General features: G+C 38.3%; 1 protein-coding gene across 1 annotated transcript; it reads left to right on the forward strand.

The window, feature by feature from the left end:
- Positions 1–3669: 3669 nt before the first annotated feature.
- On the forward strand, positions 3670–4982 carry LOC146166801 (uncharacterized). Its single transcript, XM_083384974.1, has 2 exons — positions 3670–3735; positions 4413–4982. Exons 1-2 carry the CDS (start codon positions 3670–3672, stop codon positions 4980–4982), a joined length of 636 nt encoding a protein of 211 aa, XP_083241100.1.
- The last annotated feature ends 10107 nt before the right edge of the window (positions 4983–15089 follow it).

The following is a 15089-nucleotide window of genomic DNA, read 5'->3' on the forward strand; positions in this document are numbered from 1 at the left end:
TGGCAGTAGTAGAAAGAAGCCTTTGAGTAGCGTGAAGAAGGGGCTATTGTCCTGAATACTTTCTGTAACTGTTTGTTAACTATTGGGTACTGTTTTAAGAAAACGCTAACGTGGTATCTGTGTATAAAATCTCGTCCAAATATGGATTTGCTATACTATAGGATTGTTGCGACAAATTCGGTCTACTCAATACTTTGACCCGATGAAGCACACTGATAACCATACTTTGAATTTAAAGTTTCGTCAATTCAAATGGTCCTATTTCTCCATTTATTTAAAAGAAACCATTAGGTCGACGACGCCACCAGTTATATTTACTCGTTTTCGATGTGTTTGTACCAGGAGTTCTTAAACTGAGGTCCATAGATCCGTTGGGGCTCTGTGAACTACTTTTAAGGGGCCCACAAATGGAAATATTGGTATGTATTTAGGAAGTAGTAAATTTTTCAACGAAAAGAGTTTAATTAAGAATTAAACATTTTAGCTGAATGTTTAGACTTCATTTCACTTTCACATTTTTTGACCGAAATCATGGGATATCTAAAGTATAGTTACTTTAAACCTGTGCGTTGCTATCTAGGGCTTGTCCTGAACGCCGAAGAAACATAGTTTTAACCCGGCTTGGAGCCATCGAAAACAAAACCAATAAAGTAAATTCGTCTATACTTGCGTTATAAATACACACATCATTTTATAGAAGATAAACATTAAAAAATTGCCGTTTCAATACGTACATTTATTTCTATCCTCTTGTCACGTATAACATATTGCGACTATGAAGCGGTGTTTGATACGTTCACCCAGCGTTCACAGAAAAATTCCGTTTTAGTAACCTAACTTCCGACTCTCTTTTAAAGTGCAACCGAACAGAGCGAAATGTACAGGCAGGTGACAAATTTCAAAAAACCGCTGATACAGCAGAATTTTCGTGGAAAACTACCCGATGTTTACGGAACAACAAAATACGGCGAAATTTTGTTAATCAACTCATTTGCCACTGCCTTAACAGAAATGGATCAAAACGGAAATTGCTGATTGGATAGGTGCATTTACCCGTTAAACTTGAGGGAATGTTATTGTTTAATTGCGTGCACTTCCAAAAGTGCAAAGACTACAAGAAAAAGACAGGTTTCCGCAGTACACTTCCCTTGCTTATATTGCAAGCAACTATAGCGTCACAATTTCCTAACCGCAAGTGTTAAGCTGATACTCATTGACCTTTTGGGGAGACAATCTACATTATTTATTTCAACATTTGAATATAAGTATCAATAAAAGACATAACACAGTGGTTCTCATCCGGGGTTCCGCTGCACCCTGGGCTGCCATTTCTAATGCCCAAGGGTGCCGAGAGATATTCAGGAATCTTTAAGAATATGATTTTTTGCTGAACTTTTTGTGTAAGGTTAGAGTGAAATAAATCCAATTAAAACTTCCTTCGTTGTGCAAAGTCGATGGGTGTCGTTTTAGTTCCGTTTATTGTCACATTCTATAGTGATTTACCTACGAGAAAATCTTGTAGGGGTGCCGCAATGTATTTATTATATCTGAGGGGTGTATTTATTAGTATTATTTTCTGAAGACATAAAAGGTTGAGAACCACTGACTTAACATATTAGAAAAACAGTGGGTAACGCCAAATGTTTTGATAGAGTTTATAAAACTTTTTTTGCTGTGTATATAACATTAAATATATAGTTCACGACCATTTTATAAACGTTTGAAAAATATAAAAAAACTACGTTATAGGTAAAAACACCACAGTTATATTGCCGATAGTAAAATTGTTCAAGTTAAGACAGTCATCAAGGTATTTATAGTTACCTACCCAAGTGCTCCTTGTCGAGCGACGGGAACCTACATCAAGGTATTCTGAGTGTATGCATTATTCTGGGACAGGTGAAAACTTTTGCAAATCTTCACAAGTCAAAATTTTCTATTTATCTCAAAATAAACCTGTTTTTCAATCAAAAGGGTGTCACAGCTATGTCCTACATTAATAGTTTCAATTTTATAACATAGCAGACATTTTCTATACGCAAAAAAAAACACATTGCAAAAAAAACAAGTAAAGTTTAGCCCTATTTGTCCCTAATTGCCCCTTGCACGCATTGTTAATTTATCTTGCTTGGGGCCTCGACAAACAATTTAGGAAAAAGGTACAGAATACAATATATAGGGGTAATAACCGCATGCTTCTGGTTTTGAGCAAGGACTGCCGAGTCCAGTAAAAATAACCCGAGTCCGACTCCGTCAAAAAAAAATGAACCCGAGTCCAGCTCTCGAGTCCCGATTCCGAATCTGGCCAAATGTGCGTTTTGATTGGTGCCGAGCCCGTCTCTGACTCAGCTCAAAAAAGTTCAAAAATTATACTGAGCACTGATATACACCGGCTGAAAATGGTTAACGATATTCCAGCATCATGCTTCAAAATGTTTAATCTTAATAACATTTCCTTATCTATTGGCATGATAGGAATTAAAATTTAAAGGAGTTGGTCTTGTTCAATTACAACCAACCTTGTTTGATACATTCATGACCGATTGTACTTTCAAAGAAGCTTTCAACGTTTTCAAAGAACAGAATATAAAGGATGTGACTCAAAGGATATTCTCCAATTACGCTGAACTGTGCAGATATTTTCTGTTTTTACTTCCTTTATCAATTTCGCAAAAAATAACAAGAAAGTTTAGGTGACAGTTTCCTTCTTATGAACACGTGTCAAAGGGGTTTAAAATGTGATCTGAGTTTTGTATCCACGTGCAAGGGTATGTCGCCCAAACTATAGTTTTCTACCTATATTATTTAAAAAAGCCCAAACACTTTTTTAGCTTTGCGCGAATCTTATATGGTTTTGTGTTTAGTATTATACTACCTTTTAATTATTTCGAGGACATTTTTTTAGTACAGCTGCAATTGGGAATGAACCAACATTGATCGTGTACCCAATGCCTTGCGTCTTGTTGTAACACAAACGTTTTGTCTATTTCAACCAGCATAATGAGCATATGATTGCAATCTTTAGCAGCGCTTCACGTTAGCGCTTTATCCCTTTTTAAATATATATATTCGACCAATTATAGAAGATGCACGCGTTCGACCGAAAATAGGAATTTCTAAGGGTAACTTGTATCATGGCCTCACGGTAAGACGTAACGTTGGAGCTCAACGTTGGAATATGGGTGGAAAGATATTCGTACACTAGCTTGGGTTCATGGGGTAATTCATAATTTGAAAAAAAAATGTACAGAATATATGCATTATTTTAAGCTTTCCGGGTGAAAGAGTGCTGTGTTCCAAAGGCTAAATAGTGTATGCTCCACAAAAGAGGCTTAATTTTTAACTATAAGGCTATTATTTTGTTATATTTTGGAATTGATTGTGGGACCTTATCCTAGAAAAGATGATTTATATTGGTTTCTTTTTATATCGAAATAATTAATCTTAAAATTGTAGAGGCGATTTTTTGTAAAGCAACATTGCAAACCAGAAAGGTGATAATACTTAGTGTTAATTGTAAAACCCGAATAATTTAGCCGGGAAAATATTCAACGTTATCTGCCACGTTTAAAAACAAACATCGTTGCGATACGACGAAGAAGTTAGGAACGATCGGTCTGTAAATTTCGAGGAATTTCGACGTCCTAAAACCACAACCCATCTCGCAAAATGCTATATAAGCACGTTGAAGCACTTCCCAAATCACACTTTGCATTCAACAAGCAATACTACAAGGTAAGTGATATTTAATTACAAGTGTAAGTTTAACTATCCTAGTTTTTGCGTCGCCGAAGACCTGCAGGTTTTGTTCCTCTGGAGCAACTTTTTAACGGCAGACCGCACCTGTGCATCTAAACACGTGGTGGCGCACCTATAGCGCAACTTTTATGTATACCAGTATTTCTCTTGTACTGGCTGTAATTTTTGCTTTACATAGGCCTCGTAGTTAAATTATGGTATTTAAGGTACTGTGGGCCCAATAAGCTAATCCAAAGTATTAAGCAAAAATAGTAAACAATATATGTCGTACTTTTTTTCGTTGGCCCGCGGGCAGCGGTTGGGAAATGCTTCTTTGGGATTTAAGCCATATTAATTTAGGACTGATGTGACCCCTGATAAATTAAAATAAGTAGGTGTTAATGGATATAAAGGGGTTAGTCACATGGATTACCAAATGTCTTGGTGCATTTATTTAGCAACCTAAAACTATTGGTAATTATTATTATTGGCTTGCATTACGTAAAAATACTCTGCATCTCCCTTTGTTGATTAAAAATTTGTGATGGTAAAAAAGTAGGCGCCATGACTTTCTTTCCATCTGCAGTGTGTCTTGTTCAGTCTTATCAACAACAACCGACATTTCTTTCATTTATATTTAGACATTTGACTTGAGCGAAAACTTTTTTTTGCAGATGAACAGCTGCATTTTGATTTTGTCCGTTTTGGTTCTTGTCGTCGCTTTTAGCGAGGCGGCCGTGCTGCAGAACCGAAACAAGAGGCAGATTTTTTACAACGGACCAACCGGCATCCATGGTAATGGTGCCGCAAGTCTTGGATTAGGACTTGGAGGATTCCAAGCCCAGGCATTGGCCAACGCAGGACTTGGAATTCAAGGATTTGGTGGAGCCCATGCCGCGCTTGGCGGAACTGCCTCGATCAATAAGGAAGGGTTAAATGCCGCCGTTCAAGGCCAGGCAGGTATCGGCATTAATCACTTCGCGGGTGTTGCCGCGAATGCAGGTGGGCAACTTGCGATCAATCAGCACGGAATAGGCGCCGCGGCTAACGCAAATCTTCAAGCAAACCTTGGACCAATTCAAGCAGGAGCTAATCTCGGCGGCGTTGCTCAACTCGGACCAAATGGATTGCACGCCGGGCTTCAAGGTGGCTTCAGCCTTGGGGATGAGTTGGGGGCTGCAGAAGGCAGGTTCCTCGAAAAGGACGGACTTTTAAACCAATATTGGATCATCGGTGCTCCCTAAAAAGTAGAAGCGATCATCTTTAATCGCAACAATAGTCATTCTCATGTTTACATTTGATGGTTATTTGTCATGGCGGTCAGAATAAAAGTTACAGAAATGTATAAAACAACCATGTTACGGTCAGCAAACTGTTTTAATCGCTCGAAAAACGATGTGACTGAACAGAATCTTATACATTTTAGCAGTTAGATCAGTTCATCAACCAACCGATTTTATACTGAAAATTTAAGAAATTGGTGTATATACATATAGGCTAGAACCAGTGACCAAATTTGTTCTCGAGACCTCCTTTAAGATATTCCATAACTTACGCGAGACCCTATTTTAGTAGATCACATGTAAACCAGAGGCAATTAGAATCATATTCAAAATGGCAGTTCGATTACTTGTCTGAATGGGTTGTTTTATTTTGCCAAGAATGTCGTCAAAACTATACAAAACTAACTAAAATCAAGGTATAGCGTTTATTCGGGTTATTACGACTTTAATAGAAAAGTGTATTGACCGCTCGCAAAGTAACGAAAATAGGTTTATGGAAACTCGTAATTAACCAAACAATATAAGGATTGTTCTACTATTGTATTTCAAAGTATAAAGCAGGAGTCTTGACTTTTTTACCAGTACACTTTCGATTTGTCTGCAAGTAAGGTGTATCCCATTAGAATAATTATCCCTACTGTTCACCTAAGCCAGTGCTTTTCAACCTTTTTGCTGGAGTGGAATCCTATGGAAACATTTCACTGGCTCGAGGAACCCGAGTGCAATAATTTCACTGGCTCGAGGAACCCCATTGTAATAAACACACCCCAATTAGCTACGCAATTTAGAAATTGCGGAACCCCTGGCCTGTACTAGCGGAACCCTTGGGTTCATCGGACCCTGGTTGAAAACCACTGACCTAAGCGTTAGCAACAATTTCCATTAAAATGAACTATCTAGGTCTAGGGCAGTGTTTCTTAATAAGGTGATTGGTTTACCCCAGGGTGAATAAATTTTTTTAAGGGTTGAACCAACCAAAAGGGGTGAATAAGGGTGAACGGTCAGAACATGAATAATAGCTTGCGAACAAGGCGGATATTCCGGGTGTTCAGTAAACAGGTGGGAATTACCAAAAACAAAATTAATTCTAAGTTTTTTCACAAGGATGAATGAAATCTGTAGATTGATGCTAGGGGTAAACAAAACTAAAAAAGGTTTAAGAAACACTGCTCTAGGGTATGCCCACGTTTTGAGATACCGGATCAAACTATATGTAACAGCATTGTCCTACTTTAATACTTATCACAAACCCATCAATAAAATATCACTTCCAAAAAATATCGTCTTATTTTATATTTAAAACAGTTTAGACCAGGACCAGCAGTCGTAATCATTTAAGTGACAGGAGTAAGCGAGAGAAATTTGCGCAGATACCCTAGAGCAGTGGTTCTTTTTTTAGTTTTGTATACCCCTAGCATCAATCTCCAGATTCTATTAACCCTGATGAAACAACTTAATTTAGTTTTTGGAACTACTCACCTGTTCACTAAAAAGGTTGAACACCCGGAATACCACCCTGCTCGCAAGCTATCATCTATTTCTGACGGTTCACCCTTATTTACCCCTTTTGGTTGGTTCACCCCTGCAAAATGTTATTCACCCGGGGTGGACCAATCACCTGATTAAGAAACACTGCCCTAGACCTGGAGAGTTTATACCAATATAATATAACTTGTTGCTAACACTTAGGTGAACAGTTGGGATAATTATTCTGATGGGATACACCTCCTTACATGCAGAAAAATCGAAAGTGTACTGGTAAAACAGTTCAAGACTCCTGCTGTATACTTTGAAATACAATAGTAAAACAATCCTTATATTGTTTGGCTAATTACGAGTTTCCATAAACCTATTTTCGTTGCTTTACGAGCGGTCAATACATTTTTCTATTCAAGTCGTAATAACCCGAATAAACGTTATACCTTGATTTTAGTTAGTTTTGTATAGTTTTGACGACATTCTTGGCAAAGTGAAACAACCCATTCAGACAAGTAATCGAGTTGCCAGTTTGAATATGATTCTAATTGCCTCTGGTTTACGTGTAATCTACTAAAATAGGGTCTCGCGTAAGTTATGGAATATCTTAAAGGAGGTCTCGAGAACAAATATTTTGGCCACTGGTCTAGCTTACACACATATACACCAATTTTAGAACTTAATGTATAAAATCGGTTGTTTGATGAACTGATCTAACTGCTAAAATGTATAAGATTCTGTTCAGTCACATCGTTTTTCGAGCGATTAAAACAATTGCTGACCTTAACATGGTTGTTTTACACATTTCTGTAACTTTTATTCTGACCGCCATGACAAATAACCTTCAAATGTAAACATGAGAATGACTATTGTTGCGATTAGGCTGTAAAGATGATCGCTTTTACTTTTTAGCGAGCACCGATGGCCCAAATTGGAATTAGGAAATGATCTACGTCATTTTCGAGGAACCTGCCTTCTGCAGCCCCCAACTCATCCCCAAGGCTGAAGCCACCTTGAAGACCGGCGTGCAATCCATTTGGTCCGAGCTGAGCAACGCCGCCGAGATTAGCTCCTGCTTGAATTGGTCCAAGGTTTGCTTGAAGATTTGCGTTAGCCGCGGCGCCTATTCCGTGCTGATTGATCGCAAGTTGCCCACCTGCATTCGCGGCAACACCCGCGAAGTGATTAATGCCGATACCTGCCTGGCCTTGAACGGCGGCATTTAACCCTTCCTTATTGATCGAGGCAGTTCCGCGAAGCGCGGCATGGGCTCCACCAAATCCTTGAATTCCAAGTCCTGCGTTGGCCAATGCCTGGGCTTGGAATCCTCCAGGTCCTAATCCAAGACTTGCGGCACCATTACCATGGATGCCGGTTGGTCCGTTAAAAAATCTGCCTTTTGTTTCGTTTCTGCAGCACGGCCGCCTCGCTAAAAGCGACGACAAGAACCAAAACGGACAAAATCAAAATGCAGCTGTTCATCTGCAAAAAAAAGTTTTCGCTCAGGTCAAATGTCTAAATATAAATGAAAGAAATGTCCAATTCGGATGAATTTTAATTTCTGTCATGCCAATAGATAGGTAATGTTATTAGGACAAACATTTCGAAGCATTATGCTGGAATATCGTAAACCATTTTCAGCCGGTGTGTATCACAGTGCTCAGTAACTTTTTTTAACTTGCTGAGTCAGAGACGGGCTCAGCACTCATCGAAATCGCACAATCGGCCAGAATCGCACTCGGGACTCGAAATTCGGACTCGGATTCATTTTTGTGGATGGAGTCGGACTCGGGTTATTTTTGCACGGCTCGGCAGCCCTGCCTCAAAACCCGAAACATGCGGTTATTACCCCTATATATTGTACTTTTTATTTTATTTTCTTAAATTGTTTTTTCGAGACATCATGCAAGATAAACTAACAATGCGTGCAGGGGCAAAAAGAGCCAAACTTTTTTTTATTTTTTACAATGTTTTTTTTTTGCGTATAGTAAACGTCCGCTATGTTGTAAAATTGAAATTGTTATAGTAGGCTATATAGCTGTGGTAGGCTACCCTATCGCTTGGAAAGAAGTTTTATTTATTTCAAGATAAATAGAAAATTTTGACTTGTGAAGATTTGCAAAAGTTTTCGCCTGTCTAAGAATAGTGCACACACATTTAGAATACCTGCCTTAATGTACATTCCCGTATTAATTTTATTGACTATATTCGACAAGTTACACTTGGGTATAATTATAAATACGTTGATGACTGTCTTAAGTTAGACAATATTACTATCGTCAATATTACTGTGGTGTTTTTACCTATGACGTATTTTTATTTATTCTTGCAAACGTTTTTAAAATAGTAAGTCGTGAACAATATTGTCAATGTGTTTTACAAAGTAGAAAAGTTGTTTGGGCTCTTTATAACCACTATCAAATACATTTGGCGCTATTCACTGTTTTTCTAACCATTTGTCTTTCAATGACACTTGTACATAATGCGAAGCAAATATAGAAAAAGTAATGTAGAGGGTCTCGCCCAAAAAGTCAAAAGCGACGTGTTAAAGTTTTTGGTCGAAGAGGTGCAACTTTCATTACAAAAGCTGCATTACACACATTTTATCGATTCGCGCAAGCGATAAAACGACCTTAGGCCTAAATCGTTTAATCTACTTAAAGTGTAATTTTGAGAGATGGGTTATGACACGTACGACGCTTTGGGATAATACATGCGCAAGTGTTCCTTCGAAATATAGTGAATAAATTTAATACGGGAACGTTATAGTACATCAAGGCAGGTATATATTCTGAGTGTAGGCCTATGTACTATTCTGGGACAGGTAAAAACTTTTGCACATATTTACAAATCAAAATTTTCTATTTATCTCAAAATAAACCTGTTTTCCAAGCGATAGGGTGCCACAGGCCACAGCTAGAGCCTACATTAATGGTTTCAATTTTACAACATCGCAGACATTGACATTTACGCAAAAAAACTCATTGCAATACATAAGTAAAGTTTAGCCCCATTTGTCCGTTATTGCCCCAACACGCATTGGTAATTTATCTTGCTTAATTAGTCTCTCGAAAAACAATTTATGACAAAAAAGTACAGAATACAATATGTAGTGGTAATAACCCCCTGTTTCGGGTTTGAGGCAGGGCTGCCGAGTCGAGTAAAAATAACCCGAATCCGACTCCGTCCAAAAAATGAACCCGAGTCCAACTCTCGAGTCCCGAGTCCGAATCTGGCCAAATGTGCGTTTTGATTAGTGCCGAGCCCGTCTCTGACTCAGCTCAAAAAAGTGCAAAAATGTTACTGAGCACTGATATACACCGGCTGAAAATGGTTAACGATATTCCAGCATCATGCTTCGAAATGTTTAATCTTAATAACATTTCCTTATCTAATGGCATGACAGGAATTAAAATTCAAACGAGTTGGTCTTGTTCAATTACAACCAACCTTGTTTGATACATTCATGCCCGATTGTACTTTCAAAGAAGCTTTCAACGTTTTCAAATAAAAGAATATAAAGGATGTGACTCAAAGGATATTCTCCAATTACGCTGAACTGTGCGGATATTTTCTGTTTTTACTTCCTCTATCAATTGCGCAAAAAATAACAAGAAAGTTTAGGTGACAGTTTCTTTCTTATAAACACGTGTCAAAGGGGTTTAAAATGTGATCTGAGTTTTGTATCCACGTGAAAGGGTGTATCCAGGGGGGAAGGTATGTCCCCCAAACTATATTTTTTTACTGATATCATTAAAATAAGCTCAAACACTTTTTTAGCTTTGCGCGAATCTTATATGGTTTTGTACTTAGTATACTACCTTTTAATTATTTCGAGTATAATTTTTAGTACAACTGCATTTGGGAATGTACAAACATTTATCGTGTACCCAATGCCTTGCGTCTAGTTCTAACATAAAGGTTTTGTCAATTTCAACCATCTGATCTCAATATTTTTGCGCTCACGCTTTATCCCTTTTCAAATATATACATTGGACCAAGTATCGTAGATGAACGAGTTCGACCGGACATAGGAATTTCTAAAGGTAACTTGTATCATGACGTCACGTTATGACGTAACTTTCGACCCCTACGTTAAAACAACGCCGGGAAGATATTTGTACTCTAGCGTGGGTTTATTAGGTAGGTTATAATTTGAAAAAAATGTACAGAATATATCCGTTATTTTAAGCTTTTCAGGGTGAAAGAGTAGTGTGTTCCAAACGCTACAGTCTATGTTCCATAAAATGGCACAAATTATTAACTTTATGACACTTCTCTTCTGTTTTATTTTGCTATCGATTGTGGGACCAAGCTTTCGCTTGCCCAAATAGTTTTTTCGAAAAAATAGGCTTTATTTAATTACCAAAACCCCAGAAACGCTCATATTGGTTCTTTCACTGAATTTAAAAGCAAATATATCTAATCAACTAAACCAAAAGATGATTATCGGTTTCTTAATATATCGGAATAATTAATCTTAATACAGTTTAGAGGCGATTTTTGTAAAGCAACATTGCAAAACACACAGGTGGTAATGCTTATTGTTAATTGTAAAACCCGAAAAATTTTGCCGGGAAAATATTCAACGTGATCTGCCACGTTTAAAAACAAACATCGTTGCGATACGACGAAGAAGTTAGGAACGATCGGTCTGTAAGTTTCGAGGAATCTTGACGTCCTAAACCACAACGCACCTCGCAAAATGCTATATAAACGCGACGAAGCACGTCCCAAATCACACTTTGCATTCAACAAGCAATACTACAAGGTAAGTGATATTTAATTACAAACGTAAGCTTAACTATCCTAGTTTTTGCGTCGCCGAAGACCTGCTGGTTTTGTTCCTCTGGAGCAACTTTTTAACGTCAGATCGCACCTGTGTATCTAAACACGTGGTGGCGCGCCTATAGCGCAACTTTTATGTATACCAGTATTTGGCTTGTACTGGCTGTAGATTTTGCTTTACATAGGCCTCGTAGTTGAATTATGGTCTTTAAAGTACTGTGGGCCCAATAAGCTAATCCAAAGTATTAAGCAAAAATAGTAAACAATATATGTCGTACTTTTTTTCGTTGGCCCTCGGGCAGCGGTCGGGAAATGCTTCTTTTGTAATTTAAGCCATATTAATTTAGGACTGATGTGACCCCTGATAAATTAAAACAAGTAGGTGTTAATGGATATAAAGGGGTTAGTCACATGGATTACCAAATGTATTGGTGCATTTATTTAGCAACCTAAAACTATTGGTAATTATTATTATTGGCTTGCATTACGTAAAAATACTCTGCATCTCCCTTTGTTGATTAAAAATTTGTGATGGTAAAAAAGTAGGCGCCATGACTTTCTTTCCATCTGCAGTGTGTCTTGTTCAGTCTTATCAACAACAACCGACATTTCTTTCATTTATATTTAGACATTTGACTTGAGCGAAAATTTTTTTTGCAGATGAACAGCTGCATTTTGATTTTGTCCGTTTTGGTTCTTGTCGTCGCTTTTAGCGAGGCGGCCGTGCTGCAGAACCGAAACAAGAGGCAGATTTTTTACAACGGACCAACCGGCATCCATGGTAATGGTGCCGCAAGTCTTGGATTAGGACTTGGAGGATTCCAAGCCCAGGCATTGGCCAACGCAGGACTTGGAATTCAAGGATTTGGTGGAGCCCATGCCGCGCTTGGCGGAACTGCCTCGATCAATAAGGAAGGGTTAAATGCCGCCGTTCAAGGCCAGGCAGGTATCGGCATTAATCACTTAGCGGGTGTTGCCGCGAATGCAGGTGGGCAACTTGCGATCAATCAGCACGGAATAGGCGCCGCGGCTAACGCAAATCTTCAAGCAAACCTTGGACCAATTCAAGCAGGAGCTAATCTCGGCGGCGTTGCTCAACTCGGACCAAATGGATTGCACGCCGGGCTTCAAGGTGGCTTCAGCCTTGGGGATGAGTTGGGGGCTGCAGAAGGCAGGTTCCTTGAAAATGACGGAGTTTTTAACAAATATTGGATCGTCGGTGCTCCCTAAAAAGTAGAAGCGATCATCTTTACAGCCTAATTGCAACAATAGTCATTCTCATGTTTACATTTGATGGTTATTTGTCATGGCGGTCAGAATAAAAGTTACATAAATGTACAAAACAACCATGTTAAGGTCAGCAAACTGTTTTAATCGCTCGAAAAACGATGTGACTGAACATATTCTTATACATTTTAGCAGTTAGATCAGTTCATCAACCAACCGATTTTATACTGTAAATTTAAGAAATTGGTGTATATACATATAGGCTAGAACCAGTGACCAAATTTGTTCTCGAGACCTCCTTTAAGATATTCCATAACTTACGCGAGACCCTATTATAGTAGATTACACGTAAACCAAAGGCAATTAGAATCATATTACACAAAACTAACTAAAATCAAGGTATAGCGTTTATTCGGGTTATTACGACTTGAATAGAAAAGTGCATTGACCGCTCGCAAAGTAACGAAAATAGGTTTATAGAAACTCATAATTAACCAAGCAATATAAGGATTGTTTTACTATTGTATTTCAAAGTATAAAGCAGGAGTCTTGACTTTTTTACCAGTACACTTTCGATTTGTCTGCAAGTAAGGTGTATCCAATTAGAATAATTATCCCTACTGTTCACCTAAGCCAGTGCTTTTCAACCTTTTTGCTGGAGTAGAATGCCATGGAAACATTTCACTGGCTCGAGGAACCCGAGTGCAATAATTTCACTGGCTCGTGAAACCCCAGTGTAATAAACACACCCCCAATTAGCTACACAATTAAGAAATTGCGGAACCCCTGGCCTGTACTAGCGGAACCCTTGGGTTCATCGGACCCTGGTTGAAAACCACTGACCTAAGCGTTAGCAACAATTTATATTAAAATGAATTCTCTAGGTCTAGGGCAGTATTTCTTAATAAGGTGATTGGTTTACCCCAGGGTGAATCAATTTTTTTAAGGGTTGAACCAACCAAAAGGGGTGAATAAGGGTGAACGGTCAGAACATGAATGATAGCTTGCGAACAAGGCGGATATTCCGGGTGTTCAGTGAACAGGTGGGAATTACCAAAAACAAAATTAATTCTAAGTTTTTTCACAAAGATGAATGGAATCTGTAGATTGATGCTAGGAGTAAACAAAACTAAAAAAGGTTTAAGAAACACTGCTCTAGGGTATGCCCACGTTTTGCGATACCGGATCAAAATATGCAACAGCATTGTCCTACTTTAATACTTAAGAGAAAAATAGAATATCACAAACCCATCAATAAAATATCACTTCCAAAAAATATCGTCTTATTTTATATTTAAAACAGTTTAGACCAGGACCAGGAGTCCTAATCTTCTAAGTGACAGGAGTAAGCGAGAGAAATTTGCGCAGATACCCTAGAGCAGTGGTTCTTAAACTGTTTTTAGTTTTGTATACCCCTAGCATCGATCTCCAGATTCTATTAACCCTGATAAAAAAACTTAATTTAGTTTTTGGAAATTCTCACCTGTTCACTAAACAGGTTGAACACCCGGAATACCACCCTGCTCGCAAGCTATCATCCATTTCTGACGGTTCACCCTTATTTACTCCTTTTGGTTGATTCACCCCTGCAAAATGTTATTCACCCGGGGTGGACCAATCACCTGATTAAGAAACACTGCCCTAGACCTGGAGAGTTTATTTAAATAGAATATAAATTGTTGCTAACACTTAGGTGAACAGTTGGGATAATTATTCTGATGGCATACACCTTACATGCAGACAAATCGAAAGTGTACTGGTAAAAAAGTTCAAGACTTCTGCTTTATACTTTGAAATACAATAGTAAAACAATCACTATATTGTTTGGTTAATTACGAGTTTCCATAAACCGATTTTCATTGTTACTTCACGAGCGGCCAATACATTTTTCTATTCAAGTCGTAATGACCCGAATAAACGCTATACCTTGATTTTAGTTAGTTTTGTATAGTTTTGACGACATTCTTGGCAAAGTGAAACAACCCATTCTGACAATTAATCGAACTGCCATTTTGAATAGGATTCTAATTGCCTCTGGTTTACGTGTAATCTACTAAAATAGGGTCTCGCGTAAGTTATGGAATATCTTAAAGGAGGTCTCGAGAACAAATATTTTGGCCACTGGTCTAGCTTACACACATATACACCAATTTCTAGAACTTAATGTATAAAATCGGTTGGTTGATGAACTGATCTAACTGCTAAAATGTATAAGATTCTGTTCAGTCACATCGTTTTTCGAGCGATTAAAACAGTTTGCTGACCTTAACATGGTTGTTTTATACATTTCTGTAACTTTTATTCTGACCGCCATGACAAATAACAATCAAATGTAAACATGAGAATGACTATTGTTGCGATTAGGCTGTAAAGATGATCGCTTCTACTTTTTAGGGAGCACCGATGATCCAATTTGAGTTAAAAACTCCGTCATTTTCGAGGAACCTGCCTTCTGCAGCCCTCAACTCATCCCCAAGGCTGAAGCAACCTTGAAGACCGGCGTGCAATCCATTTGGTCCGAGTTGAGCAACGCCGCCGAGATTAGCTCCTGCTTGAATTGGTCCAAGGTTTCCTTGA

Source organism: Ascidiella aspersa, chromosome 1 (assembly GCF_963924565.1).
Source record: "Ascidiella aspersa chromosome 1, kaAscAspe10.2, whole genome shotgun sequence".
Lineage (NCBI taxonomy): Eukaryota > Metazoa > Chordata > Ascidiacea > Phlebobranchia > Ascidiidae > Ascidiella > Ascidiella aspersa.

Bases quoted from the DNA above. Each gene is read 5' to 3' on its own strand.
- LOC146166801 (XM_083384974.1), top strand. From the start codon at position 3,670: ATGCTATATAAGCACGTTGAAGCACTTCCCAAATCACACTTTGCATTC. The intron at 3,736-4,412 runs GTAAGTGATATT...TTTTTTTTGCAG, and splicing joins TCAACAAGCAATACTACAAG to ATGAACAGCTGCATTTTGAT.